Raw genomic sequence first — 24,258 nt, forward strand, 5'->3', positions numbered from 1 at the left:
GGTTGATGGCATCTAATCGTGTCTACTGTGCAAATGGCTCTCGCTGTTAAAAGAGGTATGGAACCACGCTTCCAGATTCTCAGACGCAGTGTGCTGCAATATATAATACCTAGTTCAAACCATTTTGTCGCGTCCGGCATCTCGATCGGTAGGTCGTGGGTTCGATCCCCGGCCGGGTCAGACCAAAGACTTGATTAGTAACACTGGTATCCATGACTTCCCTGCTTGGCGCTCATGCATTACTGGGATAGCCTGGAGGGGTGGTGCAAGACTTAGAAAGCCGTAATAGGCTGTAGCTGTACCTTCCTTGTCCTGCGGCATATGTACATCATGCACTCATGATATGCATATGCGCAGATCGTGTGTAGGTATATCATGAGTCGGTGTATATATGCCGCAAAAAAAACATCAAGGACAAAAATAAACTACGTCCTTTCCTTTCCTTTCAAGTAACATTTTGCTATCTAGAAGTACGCGTATGAGCGATAAGGAACACATTTTAGATGAATTATAGTAGCCGCTTCATTAGCGGAAACCCTACGCGACGAAAGTTTTCGTTAATTGATGAATTTTGTTTCGAATGAATGAATGGATAAAATTTGCAAAGGGATCGCAGAGAAATATAGAACTATCGAAATTTGCATCTCCCATTCCCCCCCCCCCATATCACCCCTGAGTGTTTCCGCCCCATTGGAAGTCCATATGGCCCATAGGGGGCGCTGACGACATGGTTAAGACTTAAGAATAGGGTTGCATTCAAAACAAACAGTGTTTAAAAAAAGGCCTTAAAAACAAAATTTTATTTTTTTTAGTTGTGAAATCATGCCATAATTGTGTAAATACTTCCCAGAAAACATGTTGTATGAGCCTACGGACAATTACCACCCGAAATAGCCGACGTCAATCGATATGGGATGTTTGGATCCCTCAAAATAGTAGGTTCAACATTAATAGTACAAATATTTCGTCAAATGAGCCATCTTTACCCTATATTTTCAATTGTTAATGTCAATACACTATGACGTCACATTTGAATATTCGTGACGTCATTGCTTTAAAAAACAAAAAAAACATGTTTTAAATTTGGGCCTTGTTTTAAACATTTTTGTTTTAAATTGATTTTATTTTTAAATGCAACCCTACTTAAGAACCACTGGATCAAAGTCTGTGACCAGACTTGTAATTCGTAATACTCTTCTATTACCTTTCTAATCAGACGATATTCCTCACATCGTAATCCAGTATCCCTCTCCTATATAATTGGGATTATAAACCAGAACGCAATATTGGTTTTTGATTATAGACTGAGGACATGGCAATAATATATATACTATGTATATTTAAAACCAACCAACCATGAATTTGATGATATCGTGCACGCATCAGAAGCAATGGCAAGATTTCATAGGCTGTTTAACCTCAATAACCAATCTTCAAAACTATAGGGACGAAAGTCGGCTGTCCCGATTCTTAGAACAAGATGGAAATTTGAATCTGTGAGTAGTACACTGTAAATTTCAAACTCGTTTCTGAAACGGAAAATTAAACGCCAAAAGTGAGCCCCTTTTTACCGTCCGATTGTGTCTACAAATACGTCTACCACTTTTTCCGTTTAAGTATAACGCTGATGCGTTAAATACCAACGCAGAGCTCAAAATGAAAATAGCTACGCTGTCAGGCTGAGCAACGACACGGAGCTCGAACTGAAAACGAATTTTATTGCAAAAAAACAGTTCATTCATATGCAATATGCATGCACTCAAAATACTCTCTATGCACAGCTGTCAGGTAACGTTAAGGATTTCTTGTCCTTTTGTGCATGAAACACTGGTATTATCAACCAATACCCATCCTTGATGAACGCCCGACTCATGGCAGACGATCAGTATGTGTGGTGGATCCATTTTAGAACATGCAACTTCCGCCTCATGCCCCTGAAATAATACGAATGCATATAAATTGTGCAGTAAGAGTATATATAGTCAATATATGAAATGATGACCACCATTTTCGAAGCATGACTGTTCAAGGGACTGCTGAGCTAGAATAAAACAGAACACTCTTAGCTCCGACTTCAATCCACACAGCTCAAATGTGCACGCTCATAATCAGACTTAGGCAACCAGATAATTCTAGTTGTCTAATTTGACTAAATTAGAGCAAAATGCCAGTAATCTAATTCTACTCTAATTTGGAGAAGCTGAAAATTTTCTAGTTGTCCAAGTCTGCTCAGAATAACGTTTGTAACGATGTACTTTCAATCTTTCCTACACTATATTACTCAAGCAGGTTTTGGCTAGCGCGTTAGTTGCAAAAATGCCCCCTGAAACTTGGCAGCGTGAAATTGACTATATAGTTGGACCACTGATGACAAGACCACGACGCATAAAAAATGGCCTAGGGGTTGCCCACAAGATCAATCTTTAGGATGAAATATTCTTTCAGATACATGTATGACCATTGACCATAGTCCTAAATGGGTTGTAACAAATCACAAGGCTCTGAGTCACAAGTCGATCGCAATTTTATAGTTTTGACTCGAGTCAAGTCGAGTCATTTTCAATTCACCACTGAATCAAGTCCGAGTCCAAGTCATTGTGTTGACTGATCAGTTTCCAGTTGAAGTCTTGTTAAACCCACTTTTGTAGCCCTGTTTGGTGATATCGAATGGCCCGCATTCAAAATATACTGATTTTCCTCACTCTCAACAGTTTCTGGTCACATTTCCAAGTACCAGTACAAATATACGAAATCACAATAGGGTGGTTACTTAACTATTCGAAATTACAAGGAAATGTCAGTCTTGGCCGTCTGAGTCTCGAGTCATATGACTTGGTTCAAGTCATACGCAATGACTCGAGTCCAAGTCGAGTCAATACACAGATTGACTCGCGTCGGGTCGAGTCATTTCCGTATTTTGAGAAAATGACTCCAGTCAAACCGAGTCATCAGAAAATCGTGACTCGAGTTATTACAACCCTGAGTCCTAATTTCGATGCATTAGTCGATGAAGAACATGATAACTGATCAGGTATCGTGCGCAGCTTAGTAGTTCAGAATAAAATGAAGTTTATGATCATAATACTTCTTGTTGTATTTGTACTCCTTTGATAAAATGACTTCTTTTGTGGTAACCATGCCCATCGCCCATGCAAGTGAGCACGGCGCTGTGCTAACGTGGAGTTTTAAAAACGCGATCGCAGACTGTAAGTCACCGTATATGCCAGCATGGCTATTATTGGTCACTGTAACTACTATTGTAGGAACGGTGCAGTAATGCGATGGCAGCTGGGCACTCTGCGCGAGAGGGTTATTCTTGCTGCAAAATGCCATAGACAAAGAGGCACTTTCATGAAAACACTGAATTAGATTAGAACTAAAATTAGAGCACAAAAACATTTAACCAATTAGATTAGAATTACAATCTGACCGCAGGGACATTTCCAGTGTTGTGATGACTCGAGTCACGATTTTCTGATGACTCGACTTGACGCGCGTCATTTGCACAAAATACTGAGATGACTCGACTCCAGTGTAGTGACTCGACTTGGACTCGTGCCGATGCGCACGACTCGAACCAAGTCATATGATTCAAGACTCAGACGGCCAAGACCGACATTTCATTGTCATTTCAAAGAACAGTAAAGTAACCACCCTATTGGTATTTCGTCTGGTCTCGTACCTGAAAATGTGACCAGAAAACTGTTACAAGTGAGGAAAATTAGTACATTATAAATGTGAACCATTCGATACCACCAAGCAGGTGGCGGGGTATAGCGTAGTAGTATAATCCGCGGCTGCAACACCAATGGGCGCGGGTTTGAGTCCGACCGAGGTCGACTTTCGAATGCCGGTACCTAAGTGTTGGAGGTTTACCTAGGCTCCTCCTCGCCCCCTCATATGCGTAAGCGCCGTCTTACAAAAAGCCTAGAGGTGGGCCGTGCTATAAGTCAGCAGTTACAGAAAATAAGACGAATACCGGCCTGGTGTAAATGACCATAGTAGTCGACAAACACCATGAATACCACAAAATAAATGAACAAAACCAAATTGAGTTGTAAAAGTGGGTTTACCAAGACTATAACTGGAAACTGAGCAGTGAACACAATGACTTGGACACGGACTCGAGTCACAATAACATGACTCGGACTCGACTCGTTGGTGAATTGAAAATGACTCCACTCGACTCGAGTTAAGACTATAAAAGTGAGATTGACTTGCGACTCGGAGCTTTGTGACTTGGTTACAAACCTGAACATTTCACAAATTAGATTACTGGAATTTTTCGATAATTTAGTGAAACAAGTCAAGGTCTCGGTGAACATGCCGATATCATTTTGTGCAAATGTTTCATCACCGACGCTCTCGCTGCAAGCGCAGTTAGACTGAATTCTTTAAATTAAACGTATTCATCATTTTCAGTAGGGGGCTCCAATACCAAATGCAAGAAATCGAGTGACATTAAACCATGCGAAGTGCTAAGAGAAATTTCAAGTCAAATAAATCTACTACGAAATATTCTACTATACATGATCATGAATATACCAAGATCTGCAACAAATGTTGCTGGCCCTGGTTACACCAATGGCCTTACAACTTAACCTGATGTTATAACTAATTTCGAAGAGCTTCTTGGAGGTACAGAACTTCAATATACAATTCAACTAATTTCGAGAATTATACCTCGCGGGCCACACGAAACCTTCTCGCGGGCCACATTTATCCGCCCCTTCCTCAAAGTATCGAGGTAGAACAGGGGTAGCCAACGTGGCAATTGGTAATATATCTAATTTCAACAATCAACTCCTCCCTTAAAACCTTCTCGCTGGCCCTATGTAGCCGATGCACAGTGGGCCACCGTTTGGTCACTTGTGACCTATATAGAATTATACAAGTGACCTATATAGAATTATACCTGTTTTACGTCGATGGCGAGCAATGTTGACTTTGATCTTAATCGCCCATCGGTCAATTCTTTCTGAAGCAGAATTTTCACTTTTTTTCTTTCATCTTCTCCCTGGAAAACATCGTTATCAACAAGTTAGTAATCGAAGTACACACATGAAAACAATGGCATGAATTTCGAGGCAACCTATAAGAATCATTTGTCTGGTACAGCCCCGGTGAGCGATCTGAATGTTTGAATCCGGTCCGTGATGTCAGTCCGGTTTGACAGCCCTGCCATCTTATCCTACTAATTTCCGTCGTGTTCAGGTATAGGATATATTCAGTATGTGTGGCTAAATAATAAATAATTTGGTACTGACCGTTCCTTCAGAAATTGCACCAATCATCTTGTCCACAGTGGAGAGCATAATACGGTACTGCTGTATCATTTTCGATGTCGGGCATGATGCTAAAAGCTCAAATTCTTCTCGGATCTGAACATTCAAGTAGAACATCAGCATTTTATCGCTAAGGTTATCAGTATCACTCACAATGCGAGTAAATTGAGCACATTCTTGCCAAGAGCCCAGATACTCACTAGGTTCATATCGAAAAGATACAGAAATTTCTTCAGTATGTCACGAACAGCCTACCTGTGGGGGTATCCGCTAATATTTGGCGACGTGAGCTGTGAAATTATTTGAACAGCGCGCTAATTTTTGATAAGTCCGGATCATGCTTTGAATACTCTTTCGCCAGAAGTTCTTCGCTGTCAGACACCATCTGGTCATTCCCTTATAATAATCAAAGGTTACGAAAACAGAGAAATGATTGAAATCATATTAGATGCTATACCATCGATTGAACAGAAACTGACGACGGCTGTTTTCTTTTTGTTCTTGTAACGAATGCTTCTCATCTTTTGGGAGAGTTTCTTTGAGAAATATGTCTGTAATTGAGAAAGCCGTTTAAAGCAGGGCTTTGGAGCAGCCTTAAATTTTAATTGCTCCAGCTCCCGAGCTTTCTTCTATCATACATTAGCTCCGGCTCCAGCGCCGCATTATTACCACTGCTCCGGCTCTGAAAATTATAGAATGGGTCTGTCTATATATCAGGGTGGCCAACCCGCGGATCAACTGTGGCCCGCGAGAGGGTTTTGAGTGGCGCTCGAGGTAATTTGCTAGTATATTATTGAAATCCTGTTATCGAAAATGAATGGCTTAGATTGTGAACTTGCAAGGCCAACCAAAAATTACAAGTCTGGCTGCAACACTTGGGATGTTGATGACTAAAATATCAGTTCCGACGCATTGGCAGATAAAGGGTCAAGTCACATTTTTAGTAAATGGTCGTACATTACATTAAACTAAAATAGAAGTGAAATTTTTCTTCACGCTTCACGTGTAATTGTCACATGATTTTTTGCTTGGTAGCCTACCCCCTCCTGAAAATGAAATAATTCAACCGATTGAGTCGAACTGTATTAGCAATTACGGGCGAAATTCTTTTGCGCTCGCAGAAAGATCGACGATGAAATGTAGGCATAAAATAATTGTTGCATATTACCGGAAACCTTCGATATCAATTTGTCCAGGCGCCGAATAGTCGTGTCCTTGCAAACTGAGCCCAGCGGGCGGTATACAGAAGACCCGCAATATACTTGAGTAATAAAATTATTGACCTAATTCATTTATAAACTTTTTTTTTTACCCGCTTGGTGCGGCTAGTGGGCCGCGCACTCGTTCGTCAATTGCATGTGCCCCTTTAGCCGAAAAGGTTGGCTATCCCTTGTCTATATAGATTACTAATCTACCCATAGTTTAGTTATCTATAGTAATCCACAGTCAGTCAGCCGCCAGTAATATCGGATGCAGCAACGAAGTCATGGGTGCCGCCGTGCCGTCTTTGACATCATAATGAATACTTGTCAATTGTCGATAACATCTTATTAGATGAGTATCAGCTCGAAAAGCTTCGGTTTTTAATAAATTCTGCAATGAATATATTATCAAAATGTATATTAAAGTTCATTACCCCAAAGAGTCTCATCATAGTTGCAGTTGAACGCACTTTACTCCATGCCATTGCTGTGCACAGCATTAAAATTCAGGCCTGGTGTTATATTATGTGAAATTAGCTGATATGGTTCTTGTTGCATATATATATGTTGCATCTTGATTAATGCGTCGGAGCCGGAGCTACTCCGCAAATAACGGGCTCCAGCTCCGGCTGAATTTCATGTCGAGCTCCGGTAAAAATGCACGGCTCCGGCTCCAATGCTCTGGTTTAAAGGATATAGGTCAGGCCAAACAACTTGCAATGAACACTTACCCTTTATGTTGCCTGACAACGTGATTCTTTAGCTCCTCAAGTTGGAAAAACGCGGATTATAGATTCTGCATTATAATATGAAATCGCAATTATCCTTGTGACGATGCAACCAGTACTTTGTTAGAGTATCGGGATCAGAACAGAAAAATGGGCATAACCAGCACGCAATCCGTGATTCAGACATTATCCAACTCAAGTTACTACATTTACAAAATAACAAAGCTGTGTCAATAGAAGGGGTAAAATCAATATTGGAAATTCATTCATGATTTTATCATCTAATGCAAACGATTTTGATACTATAACACATAACGTAGCGCTGTCGTAGCCTACAACTGTTCATGCCAGGAATTTGCACCAGTTTTTACTGTATATAATTTTGCACTCTGCCGATTGCTACAAAGGACAGCGGTGCCATGAGCTGCACTGTTACCATGCAGTATGACGCAAAATTTAAGAACAGCTGCACTATATATCTGCATCTGAAAGCTTACAATGAACCAAAACGCGTTGCTGCGTCACATTAACAAATAACAGTCGAGCTATTGAAATGGAAGACATCATGGCATACCGTTAATAAAGAGAACATATATCTTAATAGCTTCCTGATGTGCGTGATGGATATTAATCATATTATCAGCACTTACCTTTCAATAAGTCGACTTGTCTCTGTTCTATACCGTTTCCTAACAAAACTTGAGCTAATTCGGAATCCATTACGAACCAACTCACAATTCGACACTCGTGGAAGACGTGACACAAAATGCGGTCAACACTCTCTGATTCCCGCGCCAGACACACCATCGAGCACGAGATACCGCATTTCGTTTCTGAGTTTATATTAGGAGATAAGAGGAGAATGAGGAATGAGCACGAGTTATGTCACTCACGCGAAAACACACCTCGCTCTCTCGCTGGAACGGTGTTTACTTCAATATTACGCAACTCGAGAGTAGGGAAAAAGTCATTTTGTGTCCAAGCGTAACGCTTGGAATTGAGAGTGTAATCTATTTATAGATTTGCTGATTCTACTTTCAATTTAACTCCAGGACATGACACGTAATGATGACAGCGTCATTACCAGCATGTTAGCTTCAAATGCGCTCCCAGTAAAATACGTAGATTTTATAAATATAAATACTTCTGCCCATACAGAGAATGAATCTACCTAACACACACACGTATCTGATTTTCCAATAGCAGCACTAAAAGTAATAAACTTGCAGGAGTGGCAAATGCAAAGTTGCACTCATGATCCGAAAGTCATTCTCGTTTCACCTTCTGCGATGTTTAGCAGTTGAAAGCTTTTAAAATGGGTGAGCCTTGAGGTCGGGATATCGCGCCAGCAATGAAATAAAGTTCTAGTAAGAATAAAACATAATTATCGCGGTGAAATAAATTATGAAAAAGTTTGGCCCAGTCCTTGAAGTAACTAGATTTTTCGTACTCATTTTTTGCAATATTTTATTGCATTTCTTGAGCCTTTCGCGGGCCGCACAGAACGGTGTTGCGGGTCGCATGCTACCCGTGAGCCGTAGTTTGCCCACCCCTGCGGTAGACCAATTCACGACAACACTTGTTGGTAAATTGACGTCAGCGTTATCGAACCACAAGCTACCGAAAAAAAAACAAGAACCACAAAACCAACAAAGCTCATGATAGCTTTTCGTTCTATGCTAAGAGCGATGTTGGTGGCCTTCTATCTATCCCATCGACAGAAATTGACTTTATCTCGATGATAAGTAGCGAATGAAAAGATTGAAAATGCCTGACAGAACGTCACCGGAAAGTCATTTGCGAAAATCCTATTGATAATTCGTAAATTCGTATAGAATATTAACGGCAGTCTACACAATACAGATACACAATCATTCATGGACGGCCGCACGTTGGACACCGTTGAGCTGTTGTTGTTTGTGATATTCATGGTGTTTGTCGACAACTATTGTCATGTACACCAGGCCAATTTTTCTTTTTTAATCCGTAATTACCGACTTGTAACACGACCCACTTCCTGGCCTTTATAAGACACCGCTACCACGGATGAGATGGCGACGAGGAGCCTAGATAAACTTCCAACACTTGGATAGGAATTGTGAAGTCGACCTCGGTCGGACTCGAACCCACACCCTATTGGTGTTGCAGCTGTGGATTACACTATAGAATGTAAACATGTTAAGATTCGATAATTATACCATTACGCTATCTCGCCGCCCACATCGTTGAACTAAACTGATTCATTTTGAAATGTTCATTTCACGTGAAATCGAGATGTTCGCCAAAACATGTTTTTTAAAATATCATTCTTTCCTTTCTCAATGCGCTCAAATTTCGCCTGACTTCCACATAAAGCATCCTCTTACAAATAGGATTTTCTGCGAAAACACTGATACCAAAGTTTTCCCATGACTAACACGGTTGAAAGGCTATATATACTCTCAGCTGCGTCCAACTTACTGAATGTCATCAGTTTACGTTGAACCTACGCAGTAGGTTTATGCGCTGAGGAGGTCATGGTAGTCAAGTCGTCTTTGGTACTAATATAGAGGTAGTAGAAGCGCCGTAAACATTTACTTTAGTACACGTAGAAGTAGAGGTTTCCGAGCAAGTGAAAAAGTGAGTACTCTATTCGCCCTATTTCGCCTAAAAACCGAAAACTGTTAAGTAGAACTATATAGACCTATTCTACTATCCCAAGCACTTAAAAAAGTAGTGCATTCTTGAGCACTCTAAAAAAGTATAGGTTCATCGGACTTCGGATCATGACTTTTTGGATCCGAATAAGAATCTGTTAGACAAAATCAATTCAGTAGAATAGGACTGTATTTTGACGTGAATGTGGCCATGCGCGACAACTGTCGGATTACCGACAAAATACTGTCCCACAGTCAAGGTCCGCCATAATAGATGTGTTCTTTTATGAACATTGTCCAGCTTATTGCCATTGTATTTTGTATATGTTGTTATGATATGTACTGTACACGTATATGTTGTACTTATGAGGTATACATTCTGAAGTGAAGAAGTGGTTGAATTTTGCGGCGTAGTTCCAGCAATGGAGATGGTACCTAAATGTATAGCAATTTCAGTATTGCTCTCCTCTTGTATGTTTAGAAAACCAGAAACTTTGAACAGAGACTCGTCAGTCGCTCATCCAGGTCTTTTTAAGTCCCAATAAGCTATGACAGGAGGAACCAGATATGTCGTTGCAGAGCGCAAAGTTCCTTCCCACCGGCAGCGCTACAGTAGGGAATGTCATAGTTGAGCACTGATTAACCGGAATAGAGTACCAGAACAACCCAAAACGGCATGACACATTTCTCATACCACATTCGTGTGATTACGGGTTTAATCTTGTTTCAGAAAAAACAAACCTTTGTGTGATTCCTGTCCTGCTGAAACGAAAATACTTATCCCGTAAATCTCTATGGACTGTTTTGGCAACCTCAGTATGATTGGCATTACCTTGGCGTTTTCGCTGTCTTTGGTGGCGGCAGCTCGGGGACAGAGCGAATCCATATGTGCAAAATTACTTGGCTTTTACCAAGCAACCTGTTCGCCCGGCGTAGAGGATGCTCTTACCATTGCTGTACAGGGCCCGCCAGGAGAACGTGGTGCGCGCGGTGAAAAAGGAGACCGGGGAAGTCCGGGTAGAACCGGTGTGTCCGCCGAAATTGACTACGGTCGAGTTGAAAGCATCGTATCAGGGATATTTGCGGAAGGTGACTTTGGGCATATCGTCATACATTGGCAAACACCGAGCATAGATTTCAAATTCCAACCAGACACATAATCGGGGATTTTAACGGCGGAGGTGGTTAGCAACGAAATATTTCCATGTTTTCTTAGTGGGATACTTAAATACATTTGGTCTACTTACTAGGGATAGTGTGAACGTGAGGTTCACGTTCGCGCTCTGTGTGTGAACCTCAGAAATTTGGAGGTTCACGTTCAAAAACGAACCTTGGTATGCTCTGCAATGTGAACCTTTTCATACAATACAATTTTCCACGTCATTTTAACATCTTTGGTTGAAATTCTTTGCATTTCAACGGCGGGCCACTATATGCATGGCGCTGGCAGCATAAAAAATCGACACCAAACGAGCGTGCACCTTGGCAATCTCAAATTTTTTACTTGCATGCTATGTTACAAAAGTTCGCTTGAAATATCCAGTTTTCCGTTTGTGAATGTTTAGGGACTCTGCTGTGAGCTTGACCCGCAATCACGCAACATCAAGAGCAAAATGCGCTACAGGTAGGTAGTCAGCGAATGATGCATATTCAACAGATCAATGAAATCCATATAAAAAATACATCGTTGTCTAATGTAAAAAAACTAGCAGGCGTATGGGGTCCATCTTGACTACAAATGTTTATTGTATCATAAAAACCAAATCCGTGTGATTAGGGTGTTGGCTATCTCTTGTATAACTTGTTAATGGGATAATATCGGTAGCAAGTATAGAAAGCCGTTTTACACTCTGCTCAATATCAATGTAAGGATACTCAGACGCCGAATACATATTCCGGTCTGGCGTAAGCTTATATTCTCTTGCAAGTCCTCAACGAAATTGTTGGCAAAGCGACTGCAGATGTTGATTTTATGGGATTATTATATCATTTGTTTGCTCCAGTCGATACATTTGGCGACGACTAAAAAGTCAATATGTAGTATGTACTTCCCCATTGTTGCATAATGTGACCCGAGTTGTCGCTAGGTATGGTGCACACTGCACAATGCACAATCATATATCAAGTCACTGAAATCTAGGGTTGGAATTAGCAATATGACGTCACGTGACGTCATGAGGTTCACGTGCGCGTTCATACAGAACCTTTCAAAAAAGTTCGCGTTCACACGAACCTGAACCTTTGAGAGGTTCACACCATCCCTACTACTTACCCTAATGATTATGCTTTTGGACCATATACATTTCTACTTAACATTTTGGAAGGCAGAATTACCAACCTTTCATACTTACGAATTTGAAAACGTAGAATGTAGTTTAGCAGAAACTTGCAGCACTTTAACAGCAACACTGACTACTTTGACTACTTCTGAGTTTACGTTATTGCCGGACAGGTATTCACATTCATATTTTATCCGAATTACAGACTTCGGGTACGAATCAATTTGGTAAACGTATAGTAAGGATATGAGTTATATTGTATGTTCGTTCGCATGTTTTGACACGGTTCGTGTAACCCTGACGTGCTCCTACAATGCGTTACATTCCAGGTATGATTTATTCTGAAGTAACATATTCATTTCTCAAGTGATGACATTGGCCAGGGTCACTGTTAACAAAAACGCACACGCTAGCTTTCTGCACTAAATCCGGAATCCAGGTGTGGAGACAGGTTCCGTTAGAATAAAGTATCAGCTTTTTCTGTTGTTCCGAATAAGCTTGGTATCTATTTAAAGCTGTGGTGGTTCGCACATCTTTCATAATACGTACGCGTAATAGCCAATTCATAGCTATGTATGATCACGTAAACCATGGCGATGAAAAGTGACAATAATTTAGAGAAGGGAATTTGGAACTTGGAACATTGGAACTTGAATGACATGAATTGAAACCTGTGTCTTTCATAGATTTCATGACGGTCGGATCAATAGCACAACCGGCCTCCAGTTGCAATGAAATTAATCGAGTCAGCCCAGGAGCGGACAACGGACTCTACTATTTGCGGGATACGGAGGTAACGAACGATACGTCTTTTTTAAACTTTTTGTGTTTTGTTTTTCCGAAGATTATTTACAGCTCATCTGCTGAGCAATAATACGAAAGGGCGAATGCTATGCACATGTTGTGTTCCGCCTACAAACATTTAAAGTCCATGTTGTGGCAAATTGATAGAAATATCCTTGGCTCCGTTCGCGAAATTGCCAAAATTTTTAGGAGCCAATACGAATAACCCGTACCCTAAAATATGGCGCAACCAATTGACAAACGTGACGCCTGAGCTTGTTGATAATTTTTGAGTGAGAACAGCGTTGTCATTGCAAGAAGGAATGCGTTGTTTTGATTGATTGCGTTAACAATTATGCTGTCACTTAGCCTCCGACGACTATAGTCTATAAGCACGAGTGTCTTTAAGCTGGGATTAGGAAGTTATAAAGCAGTGGCTGGCGTCATTCACAAAACAAAGTCTGTTGTATGATTTATCCGCAGACAAATCATGAAGGCAATTACCGCAATTACGCGGGTAATATATGATCAATGATCGTTCATCATTCATCATAAAACTGTAGGTTACTATTACTGTGATACTGGTGGTGAATCCGCAGGCAGTATATTTGAGTACGCCAATCGTAAATGGAACAACTGTGAAGTTCATTTCACCGACCTATCTCGATTATTACCTCCGTTGACCAGAGGTGGTCAGTAACGAAGTACTTCTACTTTTTGAAGTACTTGAAGTAGATTTTGCCTACTCACACTACTTTTTAAGTAGTTATGATTTAAGACTACTTCTACTTCTACTTGACAGTTTTCAGTTTTGTAGGCAAAAATAGGCGTAGAATACCTACTTACTTACTTGCTTGTGAACCTCCACTCCTACTTCTACTTGAGTAGCGACGGTGACTACTTTGACCACCTCTGCCGTTGACTGGAATAGAATAAAATAATGGCTGTACATTGTGTACAACCAAGGGCGTAGAAAACATGACAATTCCAAGGGGGGAATTGACTCGCCCTGATGTTACTCAGACATAAAATAGACAGGAAAATGTCCAAAACATGATTTACACCCATTTGCAATCGCCACACGACACAACAAAATCCGTACAGGGGCCACGCCCTATGTCTTCTACCGATAGGCCTAGGTTTATAATTGTATATCATGGACTCGACTTGTAAGGGGTTACAGTATTGCACAAAATCGTTTTTTCAACTCTCTGAGTTTTCGAGTATTTTATCCTATATTTTGGCTGATAATTATAGACTGGGGCTATACATCTACTTGCGTATGCGTGACCTATACAGCGCCCTTTTGCGTGTTTAATCAACTATTTATATGTCCCTCGATTCAAAATAAATGGGGACTTCATCTGTATTTAAAACAGTTAGCAAAATCCAATGACTTTGAATCATTTCTCGTACTTCGAAAATCCAAGTTGACTCGAAAAGTGACTTGACTCGACTTGACTCGAGTCGCCTCCAAAAATCAAGTGACTTGACTTGACTCGAGTCACCTTTGGAAATTGAACGACTTGACTTGACTCGATTCAAAATGTGCAATGACTCGAGATGATTTGTGACTCGAAGGTAGTGACTTGATCCCAACACGGGTACCGCGTCAAAAAAGTCCTGTATCTTCGAAACTGAATATCTTTTCGTAGACTGTACCCATTCGCAGTATCGCTGATCGTCGAGATATTCGCAGAGATATATATTGCAATTTCGAAAGAAGTCAACCTTGATTTAACTGCTAAAATTATTCGACTCCTCGACCACTTGAACTTTGGAAACTACACTTGACTGCTTTTCAGCCTTTTATTTTCTGCTTCTAAGTGAAGTAGTGTTGGCTACTACTTTCCGTGACTCATTGCCCATTTTGAGTCAATGCCCCCTATTCTATGTATAGAGAATATACCTTCACCAGGAACATTTGTCTCTGAAGGGGCATGTATTCCAAACGTACTGCGATTTCAACGTCGCAGCCGGCGGCTGGACTCTGGTTGCGTCCGTTCACGAGAATAACATGAAAGGGAGATGCACGGCGGGCGATCGCTGGTCGAGCGAACAAGGAAACGGGGCCGGCCATCCGGACGGAGACGGATTTTGGGAGAACAGAGCGACGCACGGGTCGGCAACTTCTGCCGCGAGCGACGATTACAAGAACTCGGGATATTTCGCCATGAACGCTACTGATGTCATGATATGGCAAGTGCCCAACGACACTCCTCTCTCCGATTTCGCCGCGAGGTTAGTAACGAGAGATTGCTATGGAGCTCTAGTGCTCAAAATATTTGGAGTGGGCTTTATTGGTAATGTGGCCACATTAAAGATAATGAATGCCAATACCACGAGGGCCATAATAGCGGGGCATGCAAATTAGCGAGTAGAAATATTGAGACAATCATTCGTAGCTTTGTGCTGCATGTTTTTGATGTTGCAATATGACCCATTGACCATTAACCAAATCGAGTTTGAAGGCTTTCACGGTTAAGAAAATACATTGAAATTATACAAGCGTCGTTGCTAATATAACTCTTGGTGAAAGGGGCGTTTAATTTCATATCACGAAAAAAACCGCCTCTTCCTACCCCAATAATCTACTCATTGCAATTAGTATCTGATTAGGATTCAAGCACTCAAATCATTGTGCCTAGTCCAGCCCTAATTATATCAATCACAATGATATATTATTCTTGGAAGTGAGTTTGATTCTGAATCTTGGTTAAAGAATGACTAGTTATCTGAGAATAGGAATAAGAATATGAATAGGAAGTTATATAGTATGCATTTTTGTCCTTGCTGTTTCTGCCGCATATCCTGCAACCTAAAGCTTAGTCGTCTATGGTTGTACGCGATGACGATGTAGGCCTACAGGTATCTTAATCGACCCGCGTGGGTTCTAGAATCCTCTATTATTAGGCCAATTTAGCTTGAAGACCAATCACACTCTCGAATGTAGTTCCAATTATTGGTCTGTCTGTTGTTTGTGGTGTTCATGGCATTTGTCGACTACAATGGCCATTTACACCAGGACGATAGTTCTTACTTTTTGATTTCGTAGCTCCCGACTTGTAGCACGATCACTTATATGCTTTTAAGACACCGCATACGCGGATGATATGGCGAGGAGGAGCCTATTAGATAAGCCTCCAACACCTAAGTAGGAATTCAGGAGTCGACCTCGGTCGGACTCGAACCCACAACCCATTGGTGTCGTAACTCGTAGCTGTGGGTTATACCACTACGCTATCTCGCCACTAGAATCATTGGTTCTTGTTCCACTTGTTCAGTTTCTTATACCTGTTCACACTTCTAACGCCGTTTTAGAGCTTTTCTAAAGTATCACACATCAAATGGCTTCATGACGCGCTTTGGCGGTAATCTCGCGTCCCTGTTCTCGCTTCATTACAACATAAAATCGAAGCAATACCGGACGAATCTGGACAACGGTCCCGCCATTCCAATCACGTGGGAGGTTGGGAGTAACCAGGAATTGATGAACCTGTACGGATCAAGCATCAGAGGCGAAGTAGACGCTGGGTATATCCAGGTAATATTGCATGTCTGCGTTATGTCTGGTTGTTTTAGTAAGAAGTGATATATATAACACGTATATTATTAGCATCAAGTGATCATTGTCAGATATGGCAGAAGTAGTTAGCGGTGACGCCGTACATTCCCAGTCAATTACAGGTAGAAGTTGCCATTTCCGAGAAATGTCTAACTTCCTTTAAGTGAAAGTACAAAATGAATGTCGTAGAAGTACCGATATAAGCAGTTCCAAAAAGTAGATTGGGTCGGGTGGTCGAATACTTTTAACACGCAATCGGAAGTGCTGTTGGAATTGCAGGGATGCATCTGCTCGACTATCTTACCAAAATAAACGACATTACAAATCGGTGTATTTTCAAAAATATATTCTGTTATCGTGGTGCGGGGGCCATTTCGCTTTTACGACAATTTCACTCGTGACGGGGATGCCAGCATTATTCAATATTATACTTTCTAATTTGCAAAGTGGAGAAGTGAGTAGTTTTGCCTGCTCACGTGGAAGTGGAAGTTTTCCAGACATATAAGCACGTACGAGCATAAGCAGTGTAAATAGGAAAACCCTCTTTGAATACTCCGACGAAGTAGAAATACTTCATTACTGACCACATACGATCAATGTTCCTTAAACTCCCGCCCCCGCCTTTGCGTCCTTCAGGGCGAACTGCCGGCACATAGCACGGCTAAATGCCGAGTTCGCTAGTTAAAATGGAAGCGGCACTTGTGTATCGGGGTCGAATATATACCACACCGAAACGGAACCCGCTGTGAGCCCGACGGTTGATAGCTCGATGGCCCTATTTGAGCCCACAAACTAGCACATTATCACATCGTTAAGTAATCGCGTGGGAACTAAGTTCGGTATTTTACAAATTCGAACCCGATTTCGGCTAGAACCCGAAATTCACGCCCGAACCTTGACTAATGTGTCGCTCAGACACCACCACGAGCATATCTAGGATTTATATAAGTTCTTGAAGATTTAGATATGCAATATAGGATGGATTAAATTAGCTCATAGTTCATCATTATACTTGTATAGGCAAGGTATACCTGAGATTTCCTGCTCGATTGGCCGGCAAGAAAACATTGGAATTACATAAATAATGATATGTATAGGAGTTCGGATATCAATCATTTTCACTATCCGGATAACGGATATATCCGTATATTTGGAATTTAGCTAACCGGTTAACCGGATAGTGAATCCTAAGTGAGATAATCGATTTCACGAGGTCTGCATGAAAAATGGATCGCAAAATCATTACACAGTGTAATTGCAGCGCCCTCCTTATAAAGCACACCGCATCAATAGTGGCATCCTGTAGCCGGGACCGGAGTTTTGTAACATAGAGTCCACACGTATTAAATGCTCTTTCTGCTTCCACAAAATGGGCTGAATTATAGTAGTCTAAGCAAGGCTGAATATAGTAAGCAGCGCTTCCTTTTTGCCCATCCTTCTGTTTAGGTGTCCAGTACTGGAAGGACGAGTAGCTGATACCGGAATTGAGGCCGACATGATAGCTCGCTCTAATTCTTCCATGAGAAATTCAAATGATCAGGCCCGTAGCCAGCCGAAAAATAAGGGGGGTGTTTTGAATAAAACGAGGTGGTTTCGATAGTTTTTCGAATTTAGTATCAGCGGAAATCAATTACGCTTGCAAGCACGAACATGTTTCCGGAATGCGAACATTCGATGTCATTCAGTTTCGCAATGTCACTCATTAATCAGAATCGCTGATCATAATAATCTCAGCGGCATATTGTTTCCAAGCCACCAAGAGATAGGAGCCAACACATGCCAGGCCCGAGACTATGGTTACGCCAGCGATGATATCGTTCGTACCATGCCTATTGCAGATACGATTGCGCTGGCCAGCGATAATATCGTGAGCACCAAGCCAATGCACATGCGATGATGTAGGCCAGAGATGGTGTAATGTCCACAGAGCCTATTGCAGATGTGATTCTGCCAGCGGAACTATAGACTTGTTGAAGACTCGAAAAACCAGGCCAGCAACGATAGCCGAGTTCGCGGCAATCAATGACCTAATTTGGCGATCTTCTCAGCGGGAGATTGCGTCGCGTTACACTACACCAGGGGTTCTCAACTTTCCTTGTATAACGGGCCGCATTTTAACAGCAAAAGACGCTGCGGGCCGCAGAACTATGTTACCTTGCATTCATGGGCTACTATTAAATTTAGGCTATTGTAGCCGATTTACCAGTCGTATACCGGCATTTAGTACATTTCTATGTATTATAAAGTAATAATGAACAGCGTTCGTAAGTTTGCAGCTGCTGCTTGTGAGAATGTGTATCTTCTAGCGGCGCATGTAAATCCCTTCATGGAGCGTGCATTACATTCGTTGTCAAGTCGGTATATGCAACTTCAAATCCTTCCACCAGAGAGCCGAACTCTTTGTTCCAATGCGTGGGCGAGCAAGTATAAAATTACTATAACTTTTGCGTTACAGAGACCATTATCACATTGAGCTCTGAGTGATATGAGAAGAAATCTGGTGTTTGGGGGCATTTCTAAGCAAAACAATCAACATTTCTCCTTTCCGTTCATGCCTAGGGCACTGTACCAGTAGTTACAGAAGTCAGCTTTGTCAAGTTGATATTTTTCGCTGGTCCCCTCCCCACGTTTGCCCGGCCAGTATTTCTCTGCATATATGTCCACTCTGATGAAATTCAACCAGATAATTAGTTATACAATGTCGGTGGATTCATCCAAGGCTGCGTAAAAGTAGTCTACGCGGCAACGTGTTTCAGAACAGGCGATAAAAGATTGACTAATATTGATGTTACTCGTCTGGTCAGGATTGAATCAGACGATTGCATCTTCGAAATTTGTCTGGTGATGTTGTCCTTGCTGCTAAGTTCCGGAAACAGCAAATATTCGCAAAGTATGTTACGATTTTATTGAAATCACACCTTCTATATCAGATTTCTTGGGTTTAGCGATATTCGAAGCAATTTTAAGCGATGCGTCTGTAACGTCGTCGGCAATCTCAACAACCGTTCGCAGTGAGTCAAACACTCTTTAAAAGTGTAGGCCTACTAAGAAGCGGGATTCTCTTGAACCAGAGTCCAGCCGAATAATGATTCGAAACAATACCAATCTGAAGTCGAGCATATATCAAGAAACGAGAGCACATTGAAGCAGTGGTTCTCAAACATTTTTTAGTCACGCCCCCCCCCCTTTTTGATAGGGAAAAATTTTGTGCCCCCTTATTATCGTCATATAACAAAATGCAACCAGAATGCTAGCAATACAAACGGCTAGTTTGATGGCATGGAAGGTTATAGCCGTTGATCAGAGAATTCTCAAATATGATATTCGGACTATACAATACACAGAGAAATAACAGTGAATTAGGGATAAATTGCGCGCAGCGCGAAATTTTTTTCAGTTGACCGCACCTTCGCGCCCCCTTCAGATGCTTCACGCACCAAAGAGGGCGCGTGCCCCCAGTTTGAGAACCACTGTCTTCAAGAATGAGTAATCAAACGAAACAGAGACGGTGCGATAAAAGAGCTAAGTATCTAAATTAATTTGTAACAATACCGTGTCATTAGTACTTGCGTTTATAATGAAAGATGTCGCGGGCCACAAAATATACGTCTGTGGGCCGCATGCGGCCCGCGGGCCGCGGGTTGAGAACCCCTGACTACACAGTGCATTGACGTATCCCGCTAATTGCCGACACGCTTCTCACTAATTGGCCGCGCGAAACACTGATAATAGCCTACGACTTATTGAAGCTTCCTAAAAGTTTAAAACACATTAATAACGATACTATTTTATCCGGTTAACCAGCAGATTTATATCCGGATATCGGATAATAAAAACACCTGCTGTTAACCGGTTAACCGAATCCAACCCTTGGACCAGACATAGGAGATTACTGCAGCAATAAAATCGATGGCGATTGTGATTACTTCATAACTGCGTGATTGCAATTAAAGCAAAATTTCGCGGTAGTTGATTAAGATTACGATAACGTGGAAGAGTAATCGTGATTATTCACGATCACATTTATACTGCTTTGTTCGAAAGAATATAGGCAGGGTGCATTATGAGATAACAAATGTTGGGAAATTGCGACATCATTTACTTGTTACGCCACAATATATCAACTTCGCAAGTTTAAAGCTGGTGATTTATTATTCCCGCCAATTTTTGTTCTGGGAAACACTCAAGCAACATGATACAGGTAGATTCAAGTATTGAGTTCAGCTGGCAAAATATCGATTTGGTTCGCATGCCGTAGGACAAGGGTCGGCAACCTACGGCCCGCGGGCCGGATCCGGTCCGCCAAGCGAAATCGTCCGGCCCGCGACATAATAATTAGTTATCACGAGAATACGGCCCGCCGTTTCATAATGAGTTTCAATCTGCAGTGCAGCGCTGCATGAAAAAATGCGGCATTGCTACGATATAATAGTAGCGTACATCGTATTAGTCTGTTGTTACGCCATAAAACGAAGGTGGTTGAAGTAGGAGATGGAGATAGACTAGACTGGATCAGTGCTTATCAATCGGGGGTATCTCGCAACCGAAGGTGTTCCATACTTTTTTTAAAGGGTTTACCACTCTAACGGGGAGTGACAATAAAGGTGTTCTTCCTTTGCTTCAAAAACGCTTGGAACATCTCAGACGCAATGACGGAATCTCAAACTGTTCATTGTTCAATTATAGATAACTAGCCTCCGTATGTTAGTTAGCCTGTCTATAGTTTAATTTTCCAGAAGGCATCGTGTGCCAAGACAAAAAAACTGAATAGTGTTTTGGCCACAATGGTGAAAACTGTTAATATGATTTTTGTCTCATTAACTGAATCAGTTACGCCAGATATTACTAGAGGCAGAGAATCAATATGGCGCTGTCATGTAGGCCTATACCTGTCATGTTCGCTCATTAAGTCGAGCAGCTATGCTTACACAAGTGTATGAACTGAGAAATGAAATAGCAACTTTCCTCGAAAACACAAATATCGCTGACTCATAATCTTGTAATCGAAAATGGGTATCTCATCTTGCTTTCCTGGTACATTTAACGTCACATCTGAACAAATTGAATTTGCAACTTCAGGGGGAAAACGACTAAATAGCCTACATGAGATGTTGAGGCGCATTCAAAACAAATCTGTGACTCTGGAAATGTCAACAGCACAAAGAAAATTATGCTCACTTTCCTATACTTGAGGAGAGAAAACCTAGTACCAACACTACATTTGTAACTGTGAAACGAAATTTAACTACTGAATATTCACCCGCTTTTCCGACATTCCTTCTCTACAAAATGAATTCTGACTATTCAGTACTCTGTTCAATGCGGACGCCAATACCATTGCCTGAAAATTTCAAATGGCCTTTCTGAAATGCGATGCAGTTGAATTGAATGACAAATTTATACAAAGAGCATATCGCTGCATGACTTTGACAAAGAGAACGTTCTTGAAATTGGTCTTTATCCCAGCTTGACCAGCAATGCAAAAGAAATTGCATCGATTTTTGGAAGCACGTACGCATGTGAACAATAGTTTTGAACAATGAAATTCACGAAGAGCAAGCTAAGATCACGTATTTCGGACGTCCATTTTGAATAGGGTCTGATTCTTGTTTCATCTGACTTGTTACCAGAAGTTGAAAACCTTTCACAGAGCAAGCTGCGTCATTTGTCACAATTATTCTGTGTTGTTGAAGTGTAAATACATGTGTCTTCTGATTGGTATGATTGAGATTGCAGCAATGTAGGATAATATACCGAAGTGAGCGTAAAATATAGTACTAAGAAAAAATCCGGCCCGCCAAAAAGTTGTACACCCGAAATTTGGCCCGCGACTAGCAAAAGGTTGCCGACCCCTGCCGTAGGAGAATAAGACAAAATGATCATGATCACGAAATTCTGCCATTAAAACTAACGCTTTTTGTAACGTAACACTCATACGTCATACACCTATACAATCCCTACGATACACATATCGCGTACGGTGGCTCAGTTACTTGGGTAGTGAATATAATTCGTTACGACGCAATCAATGAGCCAACATAGCTAACACTTGGGATGTAGTAGTGGGCAGCGAGGTTCACAAATACGACGTTTCCACAGTTAATAACTATGATATATCGCACTATTTATTTTCCAGATTATGTCGTATTCCTTATTATTTCAAAGGGTATAGTGACAGTTACCGTACTTTTACAACTTAATCTATTATATATGCGATATATTGGATTACACAGATGCAGTAACCGCCCATGTCAGGATGTTACATAATTCCTGTCATTTATCACTACGACCACCAAACTTCTAACCTCAGTTAGCATATCATTATTTGGTAATGTTTAATCACTTACGTATGCGTTATAGTTCCGGGCGATCAATCGCGAGCGAGACGCATTCGCCATGTGCCCAGGTGTGAAGATCAAAACGGGGAAGGGCGATATCGAACACGCGTGTATCGGGAGCACCAGCAATTCCCCGACCCTAACACATTGCGGCGATTATGCGTGGAGAGATATCGATGATCAGAGATGGATTGCTTACCGGCTGAATCAGAGGATGATTGATTCTGTTGTGATGATATTTTACAGATGATTTATTAACCCGCCAGATCGCAGAAGAACATTGCTTTCCGAATGAACGTTTTGCATGAATGTTTTTGTGGCAATAATCACTTGTGTCGAAAGTGAAACGTCATGAAATTAAAGTTTACTGTCGCGTTGAGCTGCAAATTCCGTTCGCTTTGATTTTAGTGTCGACTGGACCCAGAGACACATTGCAGATTCGACGGATGTATTACAACGAAGGCAGGCACAATAAACACATCAATACTTCCAATCCAATCCAAGACTTAACACAGTAACAACTCCACACAAAGACACTCCAAGACCAACTCCAATCCAACTACATATCTACCAAGAAAGACTAACTCAATCCTTTTCGGTATCACGTATGATTGTTGGGTACTAATACGACAACATACAATCTTTCGATTGGGCTTAACAATGGGCACCATTTTGCCAGCAACACTTATACACTCGTCTCTCGCGTATAATACCACGTCAAAATCGCGAAGAGCATCAAGGCCCAAAATACCAACAGGAGTGCCGAGTTTAGCAACGTTAACAGCCATTTCTTTACACACATCATTAATACAAAGCTTTAAGCACAATCTACCAACAACGTCTAGCTTGTAGCCATTTGCCACAGTAAAGTCTCTCGTAATGGGCTCCAACATATTCCAAGAATAACCCAAAATATCAAAAAGTTCGACGCTAATAAACGTTTCGGGACTACCACTATCAATCAAAAACTGGAAAAAATAACCATCAACACCAATACTCGCATACCAGTTTACCTTTAAATCAAGCGCACAAATCAACTTCTCCAAGTCAGGGGCATACCAGTCAGGTGCCAATTGTTGGTCACCTATCGTCTCTCTAAAAAATCCTTCGGAGCAGTAGGCTGTTCGGTAGAGGTGTTCCTTTGACCAATCCCGTCATTCATATTATCGTTTGGAAGTATTTCCCTGCATTCATCCTCCCAGTGTCCATTTTTCCTACATCGAGCACATACAGGCACACGGCAGAACTTTGCGGAGTGACCATACAATCCACAATGGTTACAATTACCTTGGAACCGTCTTCTGTGACCGTAGCTGTCTTGCCTACGCGCTGTAGAAAATTTCAATTCCTCCATCTCCTTTGAAAACATATTCTTCAGTTGCCTCATTTCATTTTCCAAGTCGGCTACCATCTTTGTAAACTCAGGTTTTCCACCAGACGTA

The 24,258-nt window shown here is 41.4% G+C and overlaps 2 protein-coding genes across 5 annotated transcripts; one reads left to right on the plus strand and one right to left on the minus strand.

Annotated features, from left to right (window-relative positions):
• Positions 1–1,698: 1,698 nt before the first annotated feature.
• LOC145444375 (uncharacterized) lies at positions 1,699–8,217 on the minus strand. Of its 4 annotated transcripts, none has more exons than XM_080322367.1 (7): positions 7,866–8,217; positions 7,219–7,283; positions 5,743–5,836; positions 5,541–5,681; positions 5,268–5,381; positions 4,916–5,017; positions 1,699–1,934 (listed from the first exon to the last, which is right to left on the minus strand). In XM_080322367.1, exons 5-7 carry the CDS (start codon positions 5,334–5,336, stop codon positions 1,785–1,787), a joined length of 321 nt encoding a protein of 106 aa, XP_080178493.1. In that variant the 5' UTR covers positions 5,337–5,381; positions 5,541–5,681; positions 5,743–5,836; positions 7,219–7,283; positions 7,866–8,217; the 3' UTR covers positions 1,699–1,784. The 4 variants fall into 4 exon arrangements, with proteins under 4 accessions (XP_080178493.1, XP_080178471.1, XP_080178482.1 ...); XM_080322345.1 differs by having other exon boundaries at positions 5,486–5,681; XM_080322356.1 differs by lacking the exon at positions 7,219–7,283 and having other exon boundaries at positions 5,486–5,681.
• Positions 8,218–10,578: 2,361 nt separating this feature from the next.
• On the plus strand, positions 10,579–23,132 carry LOC145444357 (intelectin-1b-like). The gene is made up of 5 exons (XM_080322328.1): positions 10,579–10,940; positions 12,817–12,923; positions 14,850–15,154; positions 16,235–16,457; positions 22,839–23,132. The coding sequence occupies exons 1-5, from the start codon at positions 10,646–10,648 to the stop codon at positions 23,064–23,066; spliced, it is 1,158 nt and encodes a 385-aa protein (XP_080178454.1). The 5' UTR covers positions 10,579–10,645; the 3' UTR covers positions 23,067–23,132.
• The last annotated feature ends 1,126 nt before the right edge of the window (positions 23,133–24,258 follow it).

Source organism: Botryllus schlosseri, chromosome 1 (genome assembly GCF_051294905.1).
Source record: "Botryllus schlosseri isolate E-star chromosome 1, Bs_hap1, whole genome shotgun sequence".
NCBI lineage: Eukaryota > Metazoa > Chordata > Ascidiacea > Stolidobranchia > Styelidae > Botryllus > Botryllus schlosseri.

Excerpts from the sequence above, each read along its gene's own strand:
- LOC145444357 (XM_080322328.1), top strand. The coding sequence starts at position 10,646 with ATGGACTGTTTTGGCAACCTCAGTATGATTGGCATTACCTTGGCGTTT. Across the intron at positions 10,941-12,816 it reads ATCAGGGATATTTGCGGAAG|ATTTCATGACGGTCGGATCA; the intron begins GTGACTTTGGGC and ends TGTCTTTCATAG. Across the intron at positions 12,924-14,849 it reads ACTATTTGCGGGATACGGAG|GGGCATGTATTCCAAACGTA; the intron begins GTAACGAACGAT and ends TTGTCTCTGAAG.
- LOC145444375 (XM_080322356.1), bottom strand. Across the intron at positions 5,018-5,267 it reads GTGCAATTTCTGAAGGAACG|GGAGAAGATGAAAGAAAAAA; the intron begins GTCAGTACCAAA and ends GATGTTTTCCAG. Across the intron at positions 1,935-4,915 it reads TCGCCATCGACGTAAAACAG|GGGCATGAGGCGGAAGTTGC; the intron begins GTATAATTCTAT and ends GTATTATTTCAG.